The sequence below is a fragment of the Denticeps clupeoides genome, chromosome 7 (assembly GCF_900700375.1).
Source record: "Denticeps clupeoides chromosome 7, fDenClu1.1, whole genome shotgun sequence".
NCBI classification, from domain to species: Eukaryota; Metazoa; Chordata; class Actinopteri; order Clupeiformes; family Denticipitidae; genus Denticeps; species Denticeps clupeoides.
Window position 1 is genome coordinate 11,668,582 of NC_041713.1, and position 26,186 is coordinate 11,694,767.

Sequence of the window (26,186 nt, forward strand, 5' to 3'; positions counted from 1 at the left end):
CAAGGGTATCTCCCCAAAATATGTGTTTACCCATTTGCCAGTTCTTTGCAAGATTACTGTTTAACAGAGAGTTCCATGCATATTACTGATGTACTGTTAAATTTATTGCAGCAAGAGAACACACAATTCACTGGAAAGGGGACAACAGGAACGTTCACATATAAAAAGACTTCTGAGTGCTGTGTTTCCCAGAAGCACTATAATTTTTGATATGCACTGAATGACAAAGTTTGGGAGCACCCTGTCATTTAACATTTCTGAGTGCGCTGTGTATGTCTTGTATAAAGTAATTTCAGCAGAGAAGCAGCGCTCCCTGATGTACAGAATTTTATACAAAACCATATCTTCCTTCATGAAGCCTGCCCAGACAGCTAAATCTGCTTTGCATGCAATGAATTTTTTGCGTAATTATAAGGCAAGAACTACCCCTGGGCAAGGCTGACATACAGCTGCGAGGTGTTATACATGGTGCAGCAATTCAAAACTTGCAGCCACTTTCTCATGGTGCCACACCTATTGTACCTACGATCATAAAGCCAAGAGTTAATTCTATGGTACAGCAGGTTTTATAATTCTATGACACAGTAACGTACAAAAGGTTAAAGGTTTTAAATAATCTTAACAACTCCAAAAAGACTATTTAAAACAGATCTTAAATTATTGAAGCACTAATATTTACCATAGTTAATAATTTCATATGTTTTCAAATGCATTGCTGACATATCGTCATATGCCAGAAAAACAAAATGCAAGAAAGAGAAAACCAGTATTTAAGTTTATGTTTGATACTTTGACAGTTTACACTGTATTGATCTAAATTGTGTATGACTTTTGTCAACTATTCATCAACTTTGATTTATTGCTCTGAGCCAAAAATGATCCCAGTCTTGATAGTGACACCCTTTATAGTTTTGTAAGGGTGATACATCTGCAGATTCGCCTGGCATTGTTCTTTGTTCTTTAAAGCATCTGATTTAAATGCTGCTGGGACATCAAGGGAGAGAGAGCAAGAGAGAAAATGAGAGAGAGAGAGAGAGAGAGATGGAATACATTAGAGCTCCAGTAAGAGGACGGTGTTGGGTCATGCAGAATATATTACGCTCTCATTAAAACGCTGCCAGGCTCGGTGAGAGGGACAGAGAGAGTGGCAGAAAGATGAAGAGGTAAGCGGGGCAATGAGTGTCCCTAATGAGACACACAGGAGAGGGAACCTCACACTCGTCCTTCTTTTTATTGACGCTGAGAAGGATGAGAGAGAGAGAAGCGGAGGGGTAGTCCTGCCTTTGAAGTGCAAAACTTTCCTTGTCTTTTGTTCTTTACATCTGCACCTGGCTCTGGTAATATTTGTGCCCCCTGCCGCTGCCACATAATGTCCCAGATACACATCCAGACTCAAGATGCTCAAGATAACCTAGTTTGTTTTGTCTGAACCAAATCATCAAGCAATTTGAGCTTAACCATATGGTTCAGATCATCAGCGCCAATGTCTTTAACTAGTCTTCAGTACGGTGTGCTCATAAGGTGCTGACAATAATTATAACCAAAATAATAACTAGACCTGTAAACTGCCATGAATGAGGTCCAAGCATAGGAGGTCGCACATGTTGATCCCGAGCATTTCCCACCATAAGGCTAGTACCACTACGACTAGTAATAATATTAATAATTTCAACTAAGAGTAACTTCAAGTAATAATGTACATTTAATATACGTCTTCATTCCTTTTACTTCATTCAGACCTACCATAATACAATACACCATGTGCCCAGTATAGGAACACACAGAGCATTTTGATGATTATAACAAGACACTAAGTCATGCCATGTGAATTCAGAGATGAAATGCAGGTGCTCTACATTTGGGAGAAATTGGGATATTTAATACTTGAACATACTGGAATGAGACACTAAAACTATTCACAATGAAATACTTGGAGAATCCAAAACTTCACTTTTACAGGAACATATTGCTGTTGTTGTTATTATTAGCATTTTTCCTCCTAATGGAGGCAAAACATGCCCACTTCAAATGAACACTCATTCACACACACACACGCAATTACACTTGAACAGCTGAAGGTTACAGTGTTGGTTAAGAACCACTGTCAGATGCAATGACAGTAGCCCCTGTGCCTCTGTGGCAGTCTGACACCTTGAGCCAAAGGTCACCATTCTCATTTAATTTAATATTTGATGCGCAGTCTACCTGAATGCCCACATTTACAGGAGTCTTAATTGGATGGTGAAAAAGAAAGTTGCATAATCCCGATTATCTGTATGATGCACACCACGTTCAAAATATACAAATTTAAACAGCAGCTTGATCCAAATGCCAGTGATCTCCTCAGACCTGGGGACATAGTGTATTGGGATAGGCTCCAGCTGCCTTGCTTCTCTGGCTATATGGGGTCCTAAGGTTGTACTCAACCTTACATCTATTGTAGCTTGGGGCAGTGGTAGCCCAACACTGGAAGGAAGTGGACTCATACCCAGAAGGTCACACGTTCAAATCCCAAATCGCCACTTTCGGTCCCCTGAGCTTCAGTATAACAAAAAAAACAATCACTTTTACTCCTTCAAGGCATATTCATGTAATTAATTTTGCGTTATTGTGTCTGCCATTTAATATCAATGTATTACTTTTGTCTCACATGTCAGAAATTTGTCGCATAGTATAATCTTTTTAATAAGCTAAGGTCTTGTCAGGTTTGACTGCAGCTGGGCTCATCACCGGTGGCCAATCCTGACAATGCATAAAAGCCAGAGATTTCCGCCCCTTCGGAATCTCCGGCATTTTTGTGAACTCGACCTGTTTATGTTTCACGTGTATTTTTGAGTTCTGGCAATCGCCACACGCCTGCGGGTTAGTTTAAGTTCTCCCGTTTGTTTAAATCGTTTTCGGCCACCGTACCATTGTTTATTTGTATTTATTGTTTATTTTATAATAAAACCCCTTCCCAGCATGTCCTGCTTCTGCGCTTCCCTCCCCCGTCAGCACGCAGCCGTGACAGGTCTTTGCTGAGTTCACTGAGTTCAGAGGCGGAGGAGGAGGGTTGCAAGGCTCTGTTTCTCCCTCGATCTCACTTTTCTGTCCTCCCCCAGCACCTTGTTCCATCTCTTAAACATGCATGCAGATAGTTTCACACCGTTGGGTGACAACAAGCCCATCCATCTTTATAACCCACCTTGACACAGATGATAAGTGTATGTGCTTTGAGATACGTGTACAAAACACGCAACCGCAAACAAATTACCACTTCCAACCCCCAACATCACCCCCTACCTGTGCAAAGTGATTAACGCTTCCGCATATCCACATACTGTATATCTAACACAACCTGACAGTAAGTCAGGGAGCTGGGCTGGCATGTATGGTGGCATGTATGGTGGCAACAAAAAATGCATCACTTACGCAGAGAGTGAGATGAGGACAGAGACGACTTTTTTCGACTGACACACACACATACAAAGCTACAAAACCCTTCTGTCATCTTCAAAAACATACACACACACGCAAAACTCCTGCCAGTAAAGAAGAGGTTGGGAACATTTTAATATTAAATGTTTATAAAATGTGTTCTAATAAAAGCAACAGAGAAGTCCCCCTTCCTGAAACATAAGCACAATCATAATACTCAGAAGAGTTGTGACAATGAGCAACAGTTGTCCCATCACCCATCAAGCTTGCAAACTTTGGATCTTCACCCAGCCGATGTTGCATCGGCCCAAACCCCGGTTTCATCAAATTGGACAAATACTAACTCAGACCGACTCTCCAACCCCATAGTTAACCTGCTTGAACCCCAACCTGGAAAATCTGAGAAAAGCTTCCCTTGTCACATCTGCTCACGTGCAAATACTTTTTTTTGTGAGGGGGGTTGGGTATGTTAGCCTGTTCCTTGCTGGTTGTAATTGTATTTGGATCAGAGCCGGGTAGCTCAAAGCCCACTGGTTTTTGCAGGTCGAGAGGGGCATGAGCTGGGCATGAATCAGCTGTTTTTATTGGAGTAATACGCCACCATGCCACCTCCACCAACCTGCTGTCACCATACACTGCTCAGAGTTTAGGAGCGCTGCCAAGTAATCAACAGCTCATTTATGCCCTTCTTTTCTCCTTCGTCTCCATCACTTTTGTTCTCAGAGGGGGTCGGCTTGTGGGTTAAGGCTTTGCCTGCCCCACATGAAAAAAAGTACAGCAGTGCTTAAAATGAACATGGCACAGTGATTTACAGACAGCTGACAAATGACCAACATTGTCTGTCAGTAGGGTACTGGGCACCAGGGTCAAGGTCAGGTTTTTATTAGGGAACCATATATCATCAGGTAACTAGAGATGTGGAGATTCCACAAATTCTATTTCTATGTGTATATAAAAAGCACTTAAGGCATATTTAGCCCTAAAGAGGAACCTTGAAGTCCACTATTAGGTACACATACACGAAAAAAAAATCCTAATTGTAATGAATGCACAGTGTAAACTGACAGTGTAAACTTTATATCCTCTTCATACTCATCCAATCAGTCATGCTTGTGTCCTGAAGATCAGGTCATCTTCTGCCTGGAAGACATTATTCCCTTTAGGACAAAAATGTACATCACTGGACAAGGTTAGAGCTCACAATTGCTTTGCATCGATTTGCAGTTACACTGCACTCTAATGGTCAAGGGTCAAGAGTTTCCCTGCTCACTTTTTTCCGCTTTTCAGTGGTCTTATTTTATGAATCGTGTATGATTTGCATGTGTGTGTTACAGATGTATGGGCTGCCAATGCATTTAAAACTTAATTAAGCCCGATTACCAAATAATCAAACAAAACCTGCCTAGAACACCATGAAACACAGACTTTGACACACACACACACACACACACACACACACACACACACACAAAAGAGATCACCATCTGCCCTGAACAGAGAACAGAGGTTGGTACAATTTAATAAAACAGACTCAAAAGAGAAAAAGTGATTTAAAACTTGGCACAATGCAAAACAATAAAGAATGTAAATGGTGAACGGAATAACACACTGAAAAAGGAACACAACAACAAGAAAAAATAAACCGTTCATGAATTGTGAGTTACATACAAACATTCACACATTCCATGTAGTTACCAACCTGGATTTAGTAATAGCTTTTTTTGCTTTTATCACTTATGTCCATTTGATATTGATGATGTTTCTTCTGTTTCATTGAGGGTTGCGATTTGGAAAAGCAATGATAATAACAAAAAGCTGAGGGAAGATGGAGTTTGCAAAGTCAAGTGATTCTTATTCTACATCAAATCTCTACACACAACACAGCAGACATATAAATAAATAAAATAATAATAATAATAAAAAACATTGATCAAGTGCTCTCCAAGCACTGTAGAAACAAACAAGCCTCCATCCACCACTGCACATCATGTACCCTCAAAATGCCATATTGGCTCAAAACTCAAATGCCTCAGGGCTGAACACAGAGTTATAAAACAAACATTTATGAACACTTCAAAATTTCACAAATGTTGCGGGAAAAAAACCTCTCTCAAGTAATACCAGAAAAGAGAAAGAACCCGCAGTAATTAGCTGCATTTCCGGGTAATGAAAATTGGTCATTGAAAATCGGATAAAGACAGTAAAATCGGATGAGGACACGATGTGTAATGGAAGAGCAACATGTCTCCCCTGCGTCATTATGCAGTTTAAACTAATTCAGCAAGATCGGTATCTAAATGGCCATGTCTACAGATATGAGAAGCAGTTTGTCTGATACAGTAGGTCAAAAAAAAGAGGATTTTAATTAGGTAATAATGTATTTTTCTATATAAATGTAGATATTTGAACAGGCATGTCTGCTGACGTGCACTGTGCACTTGTGAGGTCTGCTTGTGGTCATCACATGGTCATGAACACCTGAGCTCTATTGATTGATTCACTTCTAGTGAACCTTAGTTTATTTAAGGGATCAAAGTTGCCTCAGGTTCCATCTGTTCAGTTCTGGCTCTTTAATCCTCGCACTCCTTGTACGCCTCGACTGAGTGGGGAAGTGGGGAAGACGGAACAGCGAGGAATAGAAAGAGCAAAAGGTTGATCAAGTCAACACAGCAGCCCACAGGGTCTCTAATCTATAATTAATGTAAGAAAGGAGGGGAGCAGGGAAAGAGAACGGAAGACAATCCATTCGCCTGTGCCACAACCTGATAAACCTTGCACACACCTTTTGCTCTTTAAAAAGACATCTTTTCGCACCCTCTCCCACACCTCGCCATTCGAGCGCGCACGTGCGCCAACACACGTTCTCGTATTCCTGAAGAAGTGTAAACAGTCGCCAGTGATTACAACGGCAAAGTGGCGACGTGTGATGTGTGTGTGTGTGTGTGTGTGTGTGTCAGCATTGCCGAGTACGTGCAGCTTTTGCTTTAGGTGTGTGTGTAATAAACACCTGATAGCATGCGCTTAACACCCCTGAAAAACGCTGCAGGACATGGACGTCGCAGGAAATAAGCAAGCCTGGCCACTCGGCCCTACCACCAGGGCTCCCTGGTGATAGTCCTTGGCCACCTTGAAACACGTTCAGCTGACAGATGACCTTCCAGCTTTTCAGTAGCCAGCTCAGGGCTCACGCCGCATTCAGAATTTATTTAACAGGCACAGAAGAGCCTGCGTTGTGTGGCAGCTGTTAAATGGACGTGGATGGGCTCCAGCCGCCACGACTCTGAGAAACAGGACTAAGCAGTTATGGTAAAATGAGTGAGTGAGAAACAATGGCAATTAAATATTATGAGCATATGGACAAATCTTTACTATAGTACAGTTTTCAGCCTGTGCTGGGATTAGTACAATAACATGAAATGCATTCTTTAGCGTAACAGCATTTTTATTAAGTGTACAAACTCTCCCATGCAGTATATGAGTTTGGATTGAGCTAATATTATTATCAGAAAAGGAATTTGTGCAAATATCCTGTGAATTGTATTTTTGTAAATCTTAGAATTAGTCCTTTAAATCTACATAGGAGGTGGGACCTTGTGCATAGGGGCACTTCCATGCTTCTACAGTGAAAAGAAAGAAAACTCTAAAGACCGGTCTCTGTATACCCTAACTTGGAAAGTTCATGGTATTCAGATGGTTGCAAAATACTAACTCACCACTAGAGGTTACACTGCATTACCACTAAAACCCCCAGATATCATAACCACAGACAGCTCCTCTTCTTTATTTCATATTTATCAATCCAGTAGCACACATATGCAAGGCATGTCTGAACAATGACAAAAATATTAGGTGCCATTGTTATACAGAATATAAATCTGTTCGTTGGTAAGTATTCAAGTCTGGGATTCAAGCTCCATGAGGGTGTAGCTTACAAGCCAAGTTCCTTGTGAATTTTAAACAGCTGTCGAATGCTGATGGGGTGCAGCCACAGTTTGAGTGCCACTGTTTGATGGAGGCCGGCCTTTTAACAAACATCTGCTGATCGTGACCCAGGTAATTATCCAAATTAACCGTTTGTTGTCTGATCTGACCGTCCTGCTCTGGAAGCACTTTTTCTTGCCCAGAGCTGCAATCTGAGATGACATTTAGGCAGGAGGGTGGTTAGAAAGCTGGACTAGCCCCGGTGCATGCATATGGCAGCTTGTCTTGTCAGTTTAATTGGGTTAATTTGTCCATTCAGCATTGAATCAGACTGAGCAATATGAGTGTTTGAGACTATTGAAACTATAAAAAAAGGGTTATTGCTCCCTTGACCTAAAATAGCTCCAAGGATTTTTCTTATCCCCTGTTAATTATATCCAGTGTCTTTTAAAGAGAAGGGATTTTGTTTCTTTTGTTGTTGCTTCTCTTTGATGAAATGGTGACCTGAGAGCACAGGATGGAAAGTAAAAATGTTTACTGTGATTTCGTTTCAGTCAGAGAGTTTTGTTCCAAAACCCCTGGTTTAAGGTAAACTTTTTATGAGAAAATCCCCATCAAGGATTTCCCATTCTGAATAAAATCTATTGACAGTAATATTTTCATGATCTTGTGCAGAGGTTAATGTGCAAAAAAATATTTATGTTATGGTCATTTTTGTTACTTTCTGATCTAAGCTGATGGTTGCAGGATCTTTTAATAATGGAATCATTTCACAACCTTAAAAAAGTTACAGACAGATAATGCACCCAATCTTACCACACGTTAAAAAATCACTTGTGCAAAAAAAGTGCAAAATCACTTGTTATTTTGAGGACACAGGCGAAAAAAATAGCACCAGAAAATTGTCCAAAATCTCAGTAGCTTAACGCATTCATTAAAAATGCTATGATTGTAACATGTATGTAATAATATGTATCTGTTCATTTACTAAAAGGTCCACACTTTTTAAATTCCACATTATGAAATGTGTAAATCCAGAAAGATTATGAGCTGTCTGCTTGCATGGTTGATTGCCTGAAGTGTGCTGTTCTCTTAAAATAAAATTTGTGAGCCTGTGACCTTTTCAGTGACAATCATCTGCAAAGTGGTCAAGCAGGAAACAAGCCAAGACATCAGCAGGATGGCTCTCTGATCTCGTCGCCCCTCCTTTGCATTAAAGTGAATTTTATTTCAGACCAGCTAGACGTTGACGTAAATGGCTGTTAGATGTGCGGTGGAGAGGGCGAGAGTTCCCCTTTACTTTCCATGCGTGGAGAAACACCCTTGCTGAAGAGTTCAATAATCAATGCATGCCATGTTTCATGTTCGCCCTGACACTAACCTTCCCCCGCATCCATACTTCAGAAGGAAAGGGTGCACAGCGAAATAGAAAAAGAACGAGTGAAATGGGACTTACTCTGTCCCTTCCCTTAGGAAATCAAACAGCTGATTGAACAGGCGCACTAAACAAACACATAGGCCATTACTGACAGCATTCATAATTAATGTGAGCTGTCGCTCACGGCCAAGCTGACAGATGGAACTGCTGAACGGCAGGTTTGCTAGGTCCTACTTTGCTAAGTGCATGAAGCGTTGCAATGGAGTTCTTCACCACTAGGGACACTGCTGAGCATCTGGGTTTGTAATATGGCTCATAATCCACAATATCCACAATAAACAACACAGTGCTTCCTCATTATGTAAGATTATTGTAAAACGTAAACCACTGAAAAAGTTTATCATGTACTTTGTGAGATCAAAAATTATTATTGAGTATCACGTCTAAAATCTTATTTTTGGGTGGGTGTTTTTTTTTTTTATTATACCTCAGCCCAGAAAATGTATCTCAGTCATTACATTACGTTCTCTACAATGGCATAAGAAAATAAATATATTATGTTGATCATGGGACAGCATCTTAACATGCCTCGTCCCAACTCATGTACTCATTCTCTCACCATCACACTTCCTATCCCTCTCCCTCCCTCTACACTCCTCTCCTCCACGTCTCTCTCACTCGCTCTCATTTTCACTCCCTCACACACGGGCTGCCTTTCTCTCCTCCACAGGCTCCTCTCTCTCTCTCTCTCTCTCTCTCTCATCACACACATCACCTCCTTCATCTCCTGGCTATACAGATTCAGTCTCTCTTTCACACGGGTTTACACACTCAACACTCAAACACCCGCTCATTCTCTCACCTTCTGTCTCTCTCTTCCTATTCATTGCTCCGCTGCCTCTGGTAGACACAGACCAATAAACACACACACACACACACACACACACATTCATGCCGACTGGCACCCAAGGACAGCGCACCCTCTCTCTCACTTCAAGTGCTGGGCTGTGTGTAAGTGACTTGCTTGGTCGATAGCGAAGAGGAGAGAAGACAAAAGAAGAGAAAAGAAGATGGAGCACAGCCACATCTTCACCATTCTTCCCACCAATGGGACCAGCTGGAGTGTAGGGCAGCCTCAGGGATGCCCTCTCGGACCCCTGCCAATCATCTACTACAGCTCTCTGCTCTGTCTTGGCCTGCCAGGTGAGAGTGAGCGTATGTTCTGCTCTTGTTTCTGAAAGTAGCTGTTTCTGCGTACATCTAAGTGTGTGTGTGTGTGTGTGTGTGTGTGTGTGTGCGTGAGTGTACGTGTTCAAGCGCAAATGCAAAAACATCTGGCGAACCGGCTGTTCTTGAAAGGCACACTGTTGATTTGATGTTTTGACCTTGTGACGGTGCATGTGCGTGTGTGTATGTGTTCGTATGAGGAAGCAAATATTCCCGTTCCGTGACCTGTGGGTATTTCCTGGTCCCAAACACTTTTGTGTGAATAATTCCTATTGATTTGACCTCGATGAGAAAAGATGCCGCCGTCACACCAAAAAGAGCCAAAATGTGAAACCGGGTGAGATTCGTGGCGTCAGGCTTGGAAGGCTTTGCCAGACAGCTGTGACTGATAAGTCTGTGCGCCACTCAGCCTTCACTTAGAGGCAGACAGGCATCAACCTCAAACACTTTCAGCATGCAACTTCATACGCCTGGGCTGTTGCACAGATTGTTAATTAGCAGCCAAATTAAAACAGGAAAATAAGACAAGGTGCTTCGCTAATCTCGAAAATTATCTGGACAATTGTGTATTTCACTATTGCTGACCTGCTTCTCCGAGTGTCTTTCCATTGTTTATGATGACATTTTGCCTGCTTCCTTGAATTCATTACTCTGTGAATTTGATTGTTTATTTTTTGATCAATTCTGTTTCCAAAATCGTCAAAAATTCAATGTAGATGTTATATGTACTGTTAGTCCATCTCCTTTTTATTTATTTTTTTTGCACTTTTTATGCACGATTGTTCTGATACACTTGTAGTCCTTACAAGAGCCACCGACTGAATTTGAGTAATATGTCATAGTTCTATTTCCAAAACCCACAGAATTCATATCAAGAAAGTGATTGAATTTTGGTCCATCACCTCATGTTTTTGCATTTAAGCTTAATACATTCCTCACAAGATCTGTGTTTGCATAAATTCCTGATTGAAATTTAAGCCAACTCACCTCATATTTTTGCACTCCTCCTCCTGAGACCCAAAAACAAAATCAGTTCCATTAAACAGTAGCATCTTCCCCCTTATCCAGCCCATGTAGGGGTAGAAAGAAAAGCTATGGTGACCTTTTGGAGTGTGCTACAGGATGAATTCCCCAGCTCCCTGTCTCATTACCAGTGCGCGGACAGGGACTTGAGGGTGAGGGTGATTAGATTTGCGGGTGCGAGTTTTTACTGTCAGCGTCCACTGACAGTTGTTGTTGGGCCGGATGAGAATGCAAATTGACATGACACCCCTGATTCAGATCTGAGGCATGTAACACATTTATAAAGCATGTAAAAATAATACGAAATTATAAAAATAACAAATACTGTGCATAAAAGGTGAATATAATGAATGGCGAATGAGGCAGATTGCTGGTGGCAGACTGAGAGCCAAAGACAGGCAGGAAAGTGGGGGGGAAAAAAAAACAAGACAGAAATAAATAGAGACAGAGTGAGAGATTAACAGGAGCCGAATTGCTGAAATGGCACCTTTGCCCACCCCCAGATGGAGGAAATGGGAGCTGAAATGAATCGGCACTGTTTTAATTAATCGCTCGCCCGTTCCCAGAGCTCGGGACACATCCGTCGTGTTTGGGCATGACCGTCCCCGCCACTCGGTCGGAAGAAGCCCGACTGTCTCTCCCCTCCTCCCCTCCAGCCCATCCATCACCGACTTCCACAGGTGTGAGGAGGAGGTGGAGGTGCACATGTGCCAGTCAGGCGCTTAGCGCTCAGCGCTCACGTCCCCCTGCAGGCGTCCCTTTTTCATAACACCTGTCAGGTTTGACTTTGGGTGACATTTGGTCGGCAACGGAACAACTTTATGTAGATGTTTAGACTTCCAGTTGACAGCTGACTGTGTGTGATTAAGCTCATTAACACTGAACATGTATTTTAAAAAGCGTTTAAATATAATTATTTGTGCATGTTTATGACTAAGATGTCATTTTAATGAAACAAGGACATCCCCAGGATCCAATGGTGTGGCACCCTGTTGTTACTGCAGCAATAAAATATATTGATTGAATAATTAAGAAGAGCTGTGCAGGCATGTGAGAATGCAGTATGCACTCAAGGTTAGTGTAACACATGCTGGTAATATATTTTCCACGGACTATAATAGACGACATGGCACTTAGGGAGTGTTTGCTAATGCCACATCAAGGATGTTGTCTTCAAGATTTACAGAAATAACCAGGTAAAACCAATAAAGGAATGCTTGTTCGATATCTGTATCTTCTGAGGAACTAAACACCACCCAGTGCTTTGTATTTTGAGCGTCATAATTTCTGTTTGTGTAACTGCTGTGTCTGCTACACATACAGATCAGAATGACATGTCTGGTTTTCCTAAATATTAAACTGAAATCTAGCCAACATGGCAACACTCAATCTCTGTTTTTGGTAATCACAAGACAATGTCCACTACCAAACACATAGATAGATGTTCAGTGCTTTGAATTGAGCATTCTGATTGGCTAATTAGTGAATTACACATTCACATATGTCCCCAACACACCCAACCAATACAATCACAGGTTGTATATATATTTTGGTCACATATACCTAAAACATAAACTGTGTGTGTCTGTCTGTCTGAAGACATTTCCATCCCAAGAGAAGGTCTCACACACACACGTACGTATCACTGACCCCTCTCACCACATCCAGGTGTCACAAGCCACTTAATGAAGAGATGGGGTCATCGATTTGCAGTTTAGACCATTGATCCGGGCGTCCTCTGCTGAAAGTGCTGGGTCCAAAACGGGGGAAGGGAGAGGAAGACAGAGACGGGTGGAGATATCAGGGGAAATCTGCTGCCGTGAAATGCAATCATATTTTTAAAGACATATTTAGGAGAACGGCCTGTCGTTTTTGTGTGTGTTTAGCAGAGACCTTATGCTTCGAGGTGATGAACACGGTTCTGCATCAGGGCAGAATGTTGTGACCTCTCTGTGAATCCCCGGCTGTCAGCAGGTGAATTGTGGGTAATGTTTGCAGTGGGTTAGGAGGACAAGTGCCAGGCATCCCTAAAGCACTCATCAGCAGAGAGGAAAAAAAAACAACACAAAGGCGTTTTTTTACAAAATCACCCACCTGTAATCTCATCTCTCCCTCCTTCATTTCTCCTTGTACTCAATGTCTTTTTATCTCTACCCGAATCCCTCTATCTCTCTCTTCCTCCTTCTCTCTCTCCTTCTTATTTGCTGGCTGTAACCACACATTTAAGTTGCTTGTTCATGGCTACGTGTGATGCATGCAAAAGTGCAGTTGGTGTGAAGGTGTGTGTGTGTGTGCCGTTTCTGGTATTTATGTGTTAGTGAGGACCAATCACAAATGCGGAAAAAAAATCGTTAAAATTGCTGTTTCAAATGCTGATCCTCAAAAGTGAAAAAAGTTTAATTTGCTAAATTCCTAAAGAATTAACTACATGTACTAAAATTAGATTAAGATCAGCCGTAAGCTTTGTTTTAGTGTGATTTCTTGTTGCATATACATATGGTTATATAATTCGTCATTATTGCCCCATTTTTCTGTCTACCCTTCGGGTTGTTTGTCTGTCTCTCTTCCACTTCTCCTTTCTTGCAGTCAAATTTTGGTCAGACTCATTAACAATTCCCCCTTCTGATATGCAGCACGAGTCCAACTTCAATTTCCACCAGATGAGAAAAAAAAACTTAATTGCACTTTTTTTCATTGCTTTCTTCCTCTCCTTTGACTGCTTGTCTTGGAGGCAGTGTAGGGCTAAACGTGACCCAGGGGACTGGAGCATGGAATTAGATGCTCTATGGAAGGACTGGAAGGACTAGGCTTAATTTTTGGAACTTTCACACATTTATTTCTTTCATTTAATGACAGTGAGTTAAAAGGATTGATTCATAATATTTTTTAGTGTTTGCAGATTGTATAAGAGAGAAAACTGAAAATACCAGTTTAGATGCAGATTGATTTTAATTGCCAATGTTTGCCTTATCTTCATGCTACTTTGAAGTTCAAGTAACTGGATAGGTACAGTTTCAAGCATTCACGATTAAACAGAAGGGTTTAGGCATACAATTCTGTCCAGCGTTGGCCATCAGTGTACTTGTTTCTTGCAACATTGTGGCAAACAGTAATGGTTCTTCCAGTAAAGAGGTTCACCAGCCAGCACAGTGATCTGTATTATTGGGACTTTTGTAACTTATGCCAAGGACACAGGGTGGATTTTCATAGATGTGCACACACGTACGGCAAGACTTTCAATTTTCTCTGGCAAATTAAAGATATATCAATTCACTAATGAATTGTCCAGTGTCCAGACAGTACATTTCCTAAATGTATGCCTACCCAAATGGGATTGAGGTCAAGACATAACATAGAGGAAGCCCAGAACAAGTTTGGAACAAATTCAGAATGAACTGCTAATACCAACTTGCCATTGGTCTTCAAATGCACCCCTCTAAGTTGCATGGGCTAATATTGACATGGGGTCATCGATTTACTCATGGAGACTACTGGTTCGTAAAATATTTAATACTTTGCTGATAGTTTGTACTTAAAATGAAAATAAAAAAAGAAATGGATCATACAATTTGAAGTAATTTTACTCATGTTTTACAAATATGCATTTTATGGATTAAATTATGTCTCACTAAAATATCCCAACATTGTTCCCCAAATGCTAAAATGGAGGCACAATGTTGGCCATGTCATCATCATGCAAAAATGTACCTGAATCATATTACAAGACAAGGTACTTAATTCTTATTATCAACATTGGTGCATCATTCACTGCTGATAAACAATCGTATCTTGTACTAGGAAATGTAAAAAAAAGTTGGAAAACAATAATTGGTTTAGTTGAATGATTTGTAGGGTAAAGGTTCAAGTTCAAGTACCGCATAACAGGTACTTAACATTTAACATTGCTGTCACGTTGGCTGGACATGGCGAGGAAGGAGGACGCATACGCACCATGTCACAGGACAGGGGTTTAATACACAACATCACCCCACAATGACCTGACGGCGAACAGACACCAACAGGATAGTTTTATACAATGATACACAGGTGATAACAATCAGGGAACAATACCAGACCAAACCTCATGCCAGACCGTATCATGACAATTGCAATAAGACCAGTTCTTGTTCTGACTCAAAAACCCCACCATATGTGTGTGTATGTGTGTGTGTGTGAAATAACTATATATTTCAGAAGTTGAACAATCTATTTTCCTAAAGCGTTTGAGCAATGAAAGAGTTGCCACCACACCCTAGAGGATAGAGCAGAACGTAAGCAGGCCCCCGAGACTCCATCTCTAGACCCTGTCCCAGGAGCCTGAGCCCTCAGCTGAGACATCTGGGCTTCAGCTTTGGGCCTAAATGAAGACGTCAGACTGGCTGCCTCTGTTCCCCACTGTTTGCCTAAATAAGTTAACGTCTCTGCGGGGCATCATGTTGCCGAAAAACACACACACAAGTTTAGAAAGCCGTTTAATTTGCTGTGTGATTCTGACAGAGCTGTGTGTGTGTAAGGGGGTGTGTTGTGTGGCAGAGCGAGGGTGAGAGATGAGGGAGAGAGAGGAGGAAATTACATGAACCCTCCATTGTGTTGACTATTGCCGTAGCAATCCTGCAGGGACGCCTGCGAGCAGCTTCAGGGCTTAGTGACAGTTTGATACACTTGAATTTGTACGGCAGGTTGCGCTTTAAATCACAAGCAGATGCAGACAGATAAAAACAGACAGGAAGAGTGGGGAGCAGACAAATGAAGACAGACAGACAGGCAGCCATTGAAATGTCTGCAAAGACTACTAGACCATTTTTGTTCCACACATCACAAGCAGGTCTCTTTGTTGCTAGGAATACCCAGTATATTAACAATACTGAGTTTTCCTGAAGAAGGAATAAAAAATGTATGAGTTGTAACCTATAGCAAATGCTGGGTGATTTGTTCCCTCAAGGGTAGTTCTCCAGGCTTCATCAATGCTTTTACTGACAGCTTAAAGAGAAATAATTGGCTTGAGAGACCTCTTGCTTAATTCCCCTGCTTTTTCATCAAAAAGGTCACTGTCTCAACATACATCATGGCCCTTAAACAAAAAATTGTACATTTTTTCATATAGGCAAAGCTGGCACCAGTTGGGAACCAGTGAGCTCCTTCATATTTCATTTAAATATTATGTGTACTTATGACCCTTTTTAACAAACGACGTTGCCATCGAGCAGCTTTAGTGGAACTCACGGCTGAATGAATAATTGATGTAATATGAATTACTGTATAGCACTTGCAGGGGGCATAATTATTTACAACTTTTCAAGACTCAGCCTCAACCTGGTCTTAAAACACTAGACAGCCAACAATTATGCACATTTATCCTTTTATTCACTGAATCAGGATAAATGTGCATAATTGTTGATGCTTATACTCACTCACATTTTGCTAAGCTTTCCTGTAACAAGATGCAACATTCTTCTATCTCCATTTCCTTTAGGTTTACATATATGTAGATGCTGTCTATTATGTGCATTCAGTGTTGTGGAACAATGTTGTTTATTAAGAATACAAAATATGAGGAGCTGTACTTTGCTATAGATACTCTTTAAATCTGATACAGTTGTATTTTTAAAAACAGATGATTATTGATGGTGATTTCCTTGTAAAGCTTTTTTTTATTAAACAAAAAAATAGATGTGCTGTGTGTGGACCATAGTTGACTATGCACACAGTGTAGCCTTTAAATCACAATGAAATGCATGCTTCTATGGAAATTCATTTCAGATTCATAGGAGACCACAATGTTATTGTGAAGTTGGTCAAGGCAAAAATGTGCTTCTGCATCCAAAGACTCAAATTCTTATTTGGAGAAACACGATGTGCGTCTTAGTTTTTTCAAGTTAGTTAGTTAGTTTTTAACAATTAAACATTTCTAGGTCAAATTGATAATTTGGGATGAGCTACCAACTGATAACTTTTCAAATTGTGTGTTTTTCAAATATTTTTGCATATAAATGTAAAAATAATATTACCATGTATATTCACACAGTTATAGGCAATAATGTACAAAAGTGTCAAAGTAATTCAAAGTATTTAAAATGTGTTATTCACTTTGAGTAATCTAGCAAAATACGTTATGCTAAATTACCTTTAAAAGAATTTGTTCTGAAATCTACAGGGAAATACATTTTTAAAAGTATCCCTCGCAACGCAGAAAGCACTTGTCTTTTATGTATGTGTTTGCTGTGTCTGTATGAGAAACATATTGCAATTGTAAGAAGTGGAAATCACAAGTCCATGACGTTCTACAGCTTTGTTTTGCGTGGAGGTTCATCACCTCCGTTCTCCATGTCTTTGTCAGGCAGCCTTCCCCCAAGCAAGAGGTGTGAAGGGCCAGCCATTTGTTTTGGGATCCCCTGCTCTGCCTTTGTCGGTCCCAGACAGGAGACACCAAGGGCGTGACAGGGCAGAAACAACTAATTGTGATTCTCACTGGGACACTGAGGCTTCCACTTCGGTTTTCATCTCCATCAGGGGCCTTTGCCTCCCTTTTTCACCTGGACCAGGCGACCTCTCTGTAGCTTGGTTCATTGTTTCTCTATCTTTTTCTCCTTTCTTTTGTTTTGTTTTTTTTTGTAACATTTGTAACTTTTTTACAATATTTACATGTAACTGCAATAGTAATACTGGTGTTAATAAATTATAAACTCCTCATCCTTTTAACCTCTATTGTGCCATGCCTCTCTCTGCCAGGTATCAGATTGGAGTGGTTTTAATACAGTGCTTTTGTGTAGAGAGAGAGTTGTTATAACTTCTCCTTTTAACACAATGTATTTGTGCTCTACTATTATTTAGATGCAAAAAATTATATTTAGCAAGCTAAGCGATAGTAAGCATATAGCAATAATAACAGTTTTCATTAGTCAAGGAATTGGTGCTAAACCAGTCGTGATTTGCCACTAACTAATTTAGTGTATAAGCACATGATATGAATGATATTGAAATTGCAATGTGAGAAAACATTAATATCCATTCCAATCGCAACTGAAGCATATACACCATTCCCAAAGTATGGCAGATTCAGTTCTTGCATTTATATTTACAGCATTGATCAGATGGCCTTATCCAGAGTGCAGTTACAGGGACAGTCCCCCTGGAGAATAAGTATGATTTGAACCTGGGTCTTCTGGTTCATTGGCGAGTGTGTTCCCCACTAGGCTACTACCTCTTCAGCAAGAACTATGCCACTGAGCTGAGACCAAGAATATTTTATTCAGGGCAGGCCAGCACAGAGAAATAATGTTAATAGGGACAAGAGAAACATCAGCAAGCACAGATAAACAAAAGGCCAGCACTTTGCCACTGGGTAGGGGAATAAAAGGCTGTAATCAACTGGACTATCAACAAGAAATGTGGGGGCTTGATCTCTCTGTGGGACCATCTGAGTGATCCGGACAGGCTGGGCAGAACCTATCCTACTATAAGTGTGTGTATGTTGCTGCTGTGATTGGTCCTTCAAAACCCCTTGGATTTTTTTTATCCTCGGTTCTCAGACTGGTGGTACTCGGGCTCCATATAGAGACTATTGAGATTATTCTTAATATTCACAGTGGCTGTGCTTATGAATGCATTGTAGTTGCTTTTGTTAATATCCTCGATGTAGCACAGTAAATGTTTTCACTTGTTGCATGTTTGCAAGCTGCCTCCTGTTTAGAGCAGTTTAACATACATTAGCATCTGTATTGGGAAGCAAAGGTGGCAGATCTCATCCTAAAAATTTTAAGAACCACTTTTTCATATTCTTGTTTGCTACCACAACATATGGGTGACTAACAAACAATAAGATATTAAAGAGGGAACCTTAATGTGAAACGGATTAGTGGAGGACAAATTGCTCACCGTGGTTATTTAGGCTTATTTCCTAAGAGAGGAGGATAACTGCACATCAATACAATACACAACAAAAGTGCTGCCTTTTGGAGATTGTAGAAAACCACCAAGACACAGTGACTGGTGGTTTTGGAATATGTGTGGGTGTGTGTGTTTGTGCGTGGGTGTGTGTGTGTGTGTTTTTCCACTGACCACCAAATTCATCCCTACAGACACACACACACACACACACACACACTCCTGCCATTATCCAGAACCTGTTCTGTAATTTGCAATCAGCTGAAGGTCTGCCTCTGTGAAATGTGATGGACCCGAATCTGGGCTGCCATATTTAATCCAATTCCACATCTATTACCGCTCTGATAGGCTGAGGAGATGGTGAGCAACGCCACGGCAGCCCCATCTATCATGCCAGACACACACACAGACAGGTGGTAAGAGCACTGACATTTTCATGTGGCTGCAAAAAAAAACAAAAAAAAAACATGTTAAATCTGTCAAAATGCTGGACGCATGTGAGAAGGTGCATTAAGAGGACAAACAGAGACAAATGTGGATTTTAGCTTCGCTGACACTGCCTGGACCATGGAAATTATTAAGTCCACAGTCAAAGTCTGTCAGAGAGCCACACGTCTGCCTTAGTTCTTAGTAAATTCATAAAAATAGGATGTCTTCAAAATGCTTTTTGTAATTTAATGATTTTTATATATTTATTTGAGATTAACTAGTATTTTTAGCATTGTCCTGAAACCTATTTTTATTTATATATATTTTTATATATATTATGCATTTTTACACATAATTTAACAGTGAAATTTCCGAAGCTACAATGACTTGCTATGCAGAATTCAATCAGATCCTAAAAAAAAAAAAAAAAAAGAGAGAGTGGCACTTTGCCTGGGTAATAATGCCATTATAAGTGTCCTACATACAGTAAGTCCCTGGCTTTTGTGTGTATGCTGTGATTGAGGAGTGCCATTGCTCCAACACGATCTACATCTCCCCCTCCACCAAACCCAAGCAATTCAGTGGCCAACAGGAACATGAAGAGTGCGACTGAAGCAGAGAGAGGTTTTGTGGGGGGGTGCAGCGGGGCGCGGTAAGATGTTTTTCTAGGCCACCGCGACAGGACCCCGTGGCAGGTCATGTCAGTGGCTGCCATTGTCCTCCTGTCGTCGCCGTGGATCTGTGTTTGATTGGAGATAACGAGGGTGGATTCAGCCGCCAAGACAGGTGCCACCAGCCCCCCACAGCTGGCAAAGCACCGCGGGCAGACGAATAAAGAGAACCAGCACGACAGGGGCGTCTGCAAGGTGGCGGAAAGAAAGGTAGAGACCAAGAGAGCACAAAAGAAGAAACAAAAAAAGAAAATTGAAAGATAAGGAGATGAAAAGGCATGTAAAAGTAAAAATCCGAGTTGAGCTGGTGGCACTGTCCGTGGTACTGAAGAGCATCTGTCGATCTTTGTGAGAAAATGACATAGTGATTGTGGGATAAAGTGACATTGCAACTCTGACTCACATCGCAGCTAGGTGTTAACGACAAGTGGAACTAATTCCTCTCCCCCCCCCTCTCTCTCTGTCTCGCCACAGTACACCATCTGTCTACTGTCGCTTTTCTCCTCTCATCCAATCTCTCTCTTTTGCCCTTTTCTTGCGGCTTTCTGGTCCGTTCTGCTTAAAGGAGACTTTTTAATGGGTTTTAATTCATATCTGAAACACAACTTGAGTCAGTCCTGAGGATTGGGATTACATCTTCATTCTATATTCAAAGAGAATAACGCCGTCAGCCTAGTTTCCCGAAACCTTTCCTGCCGTAGCCCCCCATGTACGGTCATGTCGACCTGCACTTGACAGTTAATGACATCTTGCCTGTTTGCTCTCTAGGCTATTGTACATCATCCCTTTGCCTCAAAAACCTTTAAACATGGCTAAAACCAGGGATTAAAAAAAACAAAACATCATATATCCTTCTAGTTAACTGATGTTAAGTTAACTAAAGTTAACTAGATCTGATGTTGTTGATTAAAGAGTTCATAACCTGTGAGTGATTTTCTTAAATTACTGAAACAGCATAACAGTATAAACAGTATAAAAATGTGGCCAATTATCAACCAAACCAATAAAACGGAACAGTTGTAAGTGTAATGACTAATGTAAACCGACATTAAGAACATAATTTTAAAAATGGTGAAGTGCTACATGCTATGCATGGGGCTTGTTCACAAGTGTACGGTCAAACGGGTCCCCAGAATATACTGTACATGAATACATAGTTAAAACAAGAAAGGTCCTAGTTTTCTTCCATAACTACCCTTCTCTTTTGGTGTGTAATTATTTTCAGGACGGTTTTAATGATGCGTTTTTATGTGACACTTAGCATGTAGCACTGAGAAGATTTATTTAGCCACAGTTGCTACCTTGCGTTTCTACCTTTTCTCGATTCCTCTCTGTCTCTCCAGCAAACATCCTCACAGTCATCATCTTGTCTCAGCTGGTGCTGCGTCGGCAGAAGTCCTCCTACAACTACCTCCTGGCGCTGGCCGTGGCCGACATCCTGGTCCTGCTGCTCATCGTCTTCGTCGACTTCCTGCTGGAGGACTTCATCCTGGCCGCGCCGCTGCCCCACTCCCTCAACAAGGCCGTGCAGGTCCTGGAGTTCTCCTCCATCCACACCTCCATCTGGATCACCGTTCCGCTCACCATCGATCGCTACATCGCCGTCTGCCACCCGCTACGCTACCACTCGGTGTCGTATCCGGCGCGGACGCGCCGCGTCATCATGGCCATCTACACCGGGTGCCTCCTCTCCAGCGCCCCGTACTACTGGTGGCCGGAGCTGTGGCACGGCCTGGCAGATTCCGGCCTGGTCGGTAAAAGTCATTCTGACAGCAACGCCGGGCAGCACGTGCTGGTGTGGGCCCACTGCGCCACCGTCTATCTGCTGCCGTGCTCCGTCTTCTTCTCGCTCAACGCCGTCATCGTGCGCAAGCTCCGCCAGCGCCGCAGCTGCTTCCGCCTCCGCGGATACTCCACGGGCAAGACCACGGCCATCCTGCTGGCCATCACGTCCGTCTTCGCCGTGCTCTGGGCGCCCCGTACCGTCATGATCCTCTACCACCTCTACACGCCACAGCCCACCACGGCCGGGCCCGCCCGGACCCTCCACCTGATCACCGACGTGGCCAACATGCTGGCGCTGCTCAACACCGGCGTCAACTTCTTCCTCTACTGCTACATCAGCAAGCGCTTCCGCGGCATGGCCGCCAGCGTGCTCAAGGTGCTGTTCCGGTGCCGCAAGCAGCCGCCGCCGCCCTTCTACGCCAGCCACAACTTCTCCATCACCAGCAGCCCCTGGATCTCCCCCGCCAACTCCCACTGCATCAAGATGCTGGTCTACCAGTACGACAAGAACGGCAAACCCGTCTGCATCTCTTCGTGAGGGCCGACCGCCGACTGCGTTGTTGTTTGGTTCGGTTCAGCTTGGAAACACCCGGGCTGGTGTCCTGCTCTTCGCTCTGGAAAGGAGACTTGCCACTTCCTGTAGCCAGAGGAAAAGGTTGTGATTGGACTAGTTGAAAGCTTCTTTCATGCCGTTGACAGAAGATGCCATGAGTGTGGTCAGTGAAGATGACATTTCTTTCACCCAAGTTTAAACATATTGTCCATGCAAAAAAAGGGTTCTAAAGGTTCTATAGAGGATGAGATGGTGAGACAGAGATTTTTCAAAACACTTTCTGCTAGGTTCTCTGGATCCATTTGCAGTCCTTCACATGATGTCGCAGAGACACTCAGATGGTCTTTAGTACACCACGCAAAGGTGTTTCTGTTTAATATACGCACATCCGCTGAAGATGTGCCACAGAGGACATAAGTTCTTATTACAAAATCAGCTCTTTGAGAATATTCCCATAGCTCAGTGGGTGAATACTAAGTGAAAAACACACACACACACACAGGGACACTGCAACTCATAGGTGCAGCTTGGTCCTGATGTTGTAGTCACATGACCTGACTGTTAGATGCAAAATTGAGGCAAAAAAAGATGTGAATGTTGCATTTGGGTAGAACTTTCCACGAATGTTTGAACTCTTGTTGCTATGGATACTCCACCCATCTAGCCAGTAAAAACCCATGCTAGTGTACAGTATTATCCTTTCTTGAATGTATTTATACAATTATTTATGTTAATTACCTCCTCAGTGGAGCTACACACACTAATACCTGAACAACAGACGGACACGATTATAGTTCAAGGGATTAAAAACAAAAAAAAATTTTAAATTTTGTTACAATCAGGGAGTCATTTTTACATTGTTAATGTAATGTCCAATGTTCCGCTCATCTAATTAAGAGCCAGTAAGAATTCCAGATTAATAATTATAACATTTTCCCGTTTTGTACATTGAAGTTTTTATATGTGCGTGTGTGCGTATATCTTTATTCTGCTGTGACCATGAGAATCAAATGTTCTTAGGGTCACATGAAATTTCATACATGCCATTCTGATTCAATTAAGAGAAAAAAATTGATAAATTATTATTCAATGCCGAAATTTGTGCATAGAGGATTCTGTTTCTCATTGGTGATACATCTATTCCATGTAAGCTATTGCAGAATCCTCTCTACAATTTAAAGGCAAATGTGTTTGTGTGTGCTGCATCTTCCTGCACTGAAACTGTGCAAGGTTCCTATTTACAAGAGCTACATTACACAGGCAAACATTTTCGTACCAAACCCCAGGACAGAGGTCCAATCAATACGTTTGGTTCACTGGCACAGGCAGCATTCATCAATTCAGCAGCAGGGCAGGCTGTGTGTTCTCCTGCGGCCGTCTCTTCACTTACAGATGAACGCGGCATTAGCACACATGCCCATGGCTGCACCTCTCACTGATGAACATTAGTCTTGGCTTTTTTTACGATGTTCTGTACAGTGCAGAGCACTGGCACAGTGAAAGGGTGGCATTTTTGTCCTTTGCCTTTGTCAAATTCAAAGGCAAAAGGGGTCACAAATAAATTAAGGCTGCTAATAAATGAGAAATGACACTGCTTTGTGGGCATAAGGCACTGGAAATGAGTGCAGGTAAGGGGTAAATGATGTAGCTTTGCTGGCTGAAAAAGTAAAACTGTCATTTCTTCCTCACTGGAGCAAATCTAAAGGCAAAGAATATGTGGTTATTCATCATCTCAGCAGGCTTTTGTTTACATTCTTTATGGTCGGAAAAAGTAATCAGCCAACCAAATACAGTACTGTTTGAGGTCAAACGTCACAAATGTAACTTTTCAGCTTCTACTGTTGATAATTTGACAAAACATGATTTGAGTAACTTTGTAATGGTGTATTTTACATTTAAGCAATTTTGCACTCCAGATCATGCTGCACTACAACATGTTGCCAAGGCCACATCAGCACACCACTGGCAATATCACGTTATAGCATGACCTCAAGCATGTCATTGGCATCCCAGTTTAGCCATGGTGGCACTTACATGAGTAAATACGTACTGGTTTTGTTAGGGTTTTTTTTCTGCTACCACTATTCCACATCTATATTTCTAGGTACAGAATAAGTTACATTAGGTGACTATATTAAGTGCAGTATGAGTATGAAAATATATTTTCTTGCCAGGTGGAGGCCTTTACTCTGCCATAACAATGGCTGCTTTGGCCTGACGTGCCTAGACAGCTAACACGCTGCTTAAATCCTTGGAAGCTGTAATCCATCATCCCCAGGACAAAAGGGGTGTGGGAGGGGATTTACTACCCAACTCCAACCTCTCTTCAAACAGCGATGCCCAGAGACATGGGGTTGACCCCGAGTTAGAGAGACTATGCTGAAAAGCACCATCGGACGTAACTCAATAAGACTCCTGAGAGGCAGCTGTGGTGAAGAAGAGGGTAAACAGCCGCAGAACAATAATATCGCAGCAGTGTGGTGTCTGAAACCACAACACAGTTCCAAGTCTGCTGCCAAGGGGCAATGACACTCATGATGATCACAAGTGGCCCAGGAGTCACTTATCAGCCTAGAGGTGACAGGACTGGAAGACTAATCTCTTCAGAATCTCTTCAGAACTGCTGCATTTCTCTGGAGAAACGGCCAGAGACACATCGGAGGAAAAAAGAGTAAACACATTAACACAAATGCCAACTGGCCTATTAAGATCAGTGGCAATGACGTTCTGGGGCAGATTACTAAGAATGGGTAGACAGAAGACTGAGAATGGACAGATGTCTGGAAGATATGTGTGAAGCCAACACATCATACCCAGCAAAATACACCATCAACTGAACTGCACAACATTGAGGCATGATGGGTCCCCATCTTAGTTAATAATGATGTCGATCATAAAAATGAATACAGATTTAACCAACTTCACTCTAATTCATCTTCATGCATTACAAAACTGAGCATTGGTCTATTTGTGTGTGCTGTATTATTTTTTTAGCACACAGAGGAAAAGGGCTACCATTGTGGGCGTGGTCCATTTTTACTCTTTTACTGATCTTGCTACTCATAAAGTTTATGGATAGACAGTGATGGGCCCAAGAACGCTTGGCCTTGTTGGAAGCTATGAAAAAAAAGGCCAACCACAGAGAGGAAGAACTGGAATGAAAATAAATCAATAAAATAAATCAGTGGCAAGCGATTGTCAAAGCCTTGCAGGGGACTGATGAGGAGCACAAATAAGTGTTTATCCCTTCTTCTATCACACGCTTCAGTGGCTATCTTTCCAATTTAATTTTTAATCAGGGGTCTTCATCTCGCTAAATGCCAGCCCCGTCATCCCGGAACGGGAGCGTGACGGGTCCGGAACGAAGGACGCCAGTCACTGTCTGAACTCCGCCGTTGTTTCCTGTTCCTGCTCTGTCACAGGCCGGTGTTGTCAAAGGCCCCCACGTTGACGTGACAAACTGAAAGGAATTTGTAAGCATCAAATAGAGACACATACATGCAAAAAAAACAAAAAAACAAGTACATTGTTTGCACATGAACATTTAACCCCTTTGTTCGTATAGCGATGCTGTAACATCAGACCAGCTGAACCACAACCCTGAATGAGGTTGGACTGTTAACCACAATGAAAGTTTGCGCTAAATGACGAATGAAAAAAACACACAATAATAACAAATGACTTTTTTTTTTTTAAATAAATGTGTGCTAACTCACTCTATGGTGATAATAAGATGTATGCCTTTCGGTTTGGAATGTATTTGTACTGTATGTATATATTCCAGAATCTTTGAATTTCTTTTGACATTCATAACAAATATATATATATATATATATATAAAGTATAAATAAAAATAAATATATATATTTTTAGGAGTAAGACATGGTTGCATATGGTT

General features: G+C 41.7%; 1 protein-coding gene across 1 annotated transcript; it reads left to right on the forward strand.

The window, feature by feature from the left end:
* Positions 1–9,468: 9,468 nt before the first annotated feature.
* LOC114794261 (probable G-protein coupled receptor 139) lies at positions 9,469–25,944 on the forward strand. The gene is made up of 2 exons (XM_028986699.1): positions 9,469–9,919; positions 21,294–25,944. The coding sequence occupies exons 1-2, from the start codon at positions 9,787–9,789 to the stop codon at positions 22,271–22,273; spliced, it is 1,113 nt and encodes a 370-aa protein (XP_028842532.1). The 5' UTR covers positions 9,469–9,786; the 3' UTR covers positions 22,274–25,944.
* Positions 25,945–26,186: the final 242 nt, after the last annotated feature.

Coding starts and splice junctions, on each gene's coding strand:
- LOC114794261 (XM_028986699.1), top strand. CDS start 9,787: ATGGAGCACAGCCACATCTTCACCATTCTTCCCACCAATGGGACCAGC. Junction 9,920..21,293: donor GCTCTGTCTTGGCCTGCCAG/GTGAGAGTGAGC, acceptor CTGTCTCTCCAG/CAAACATCCTCACAGTCATC.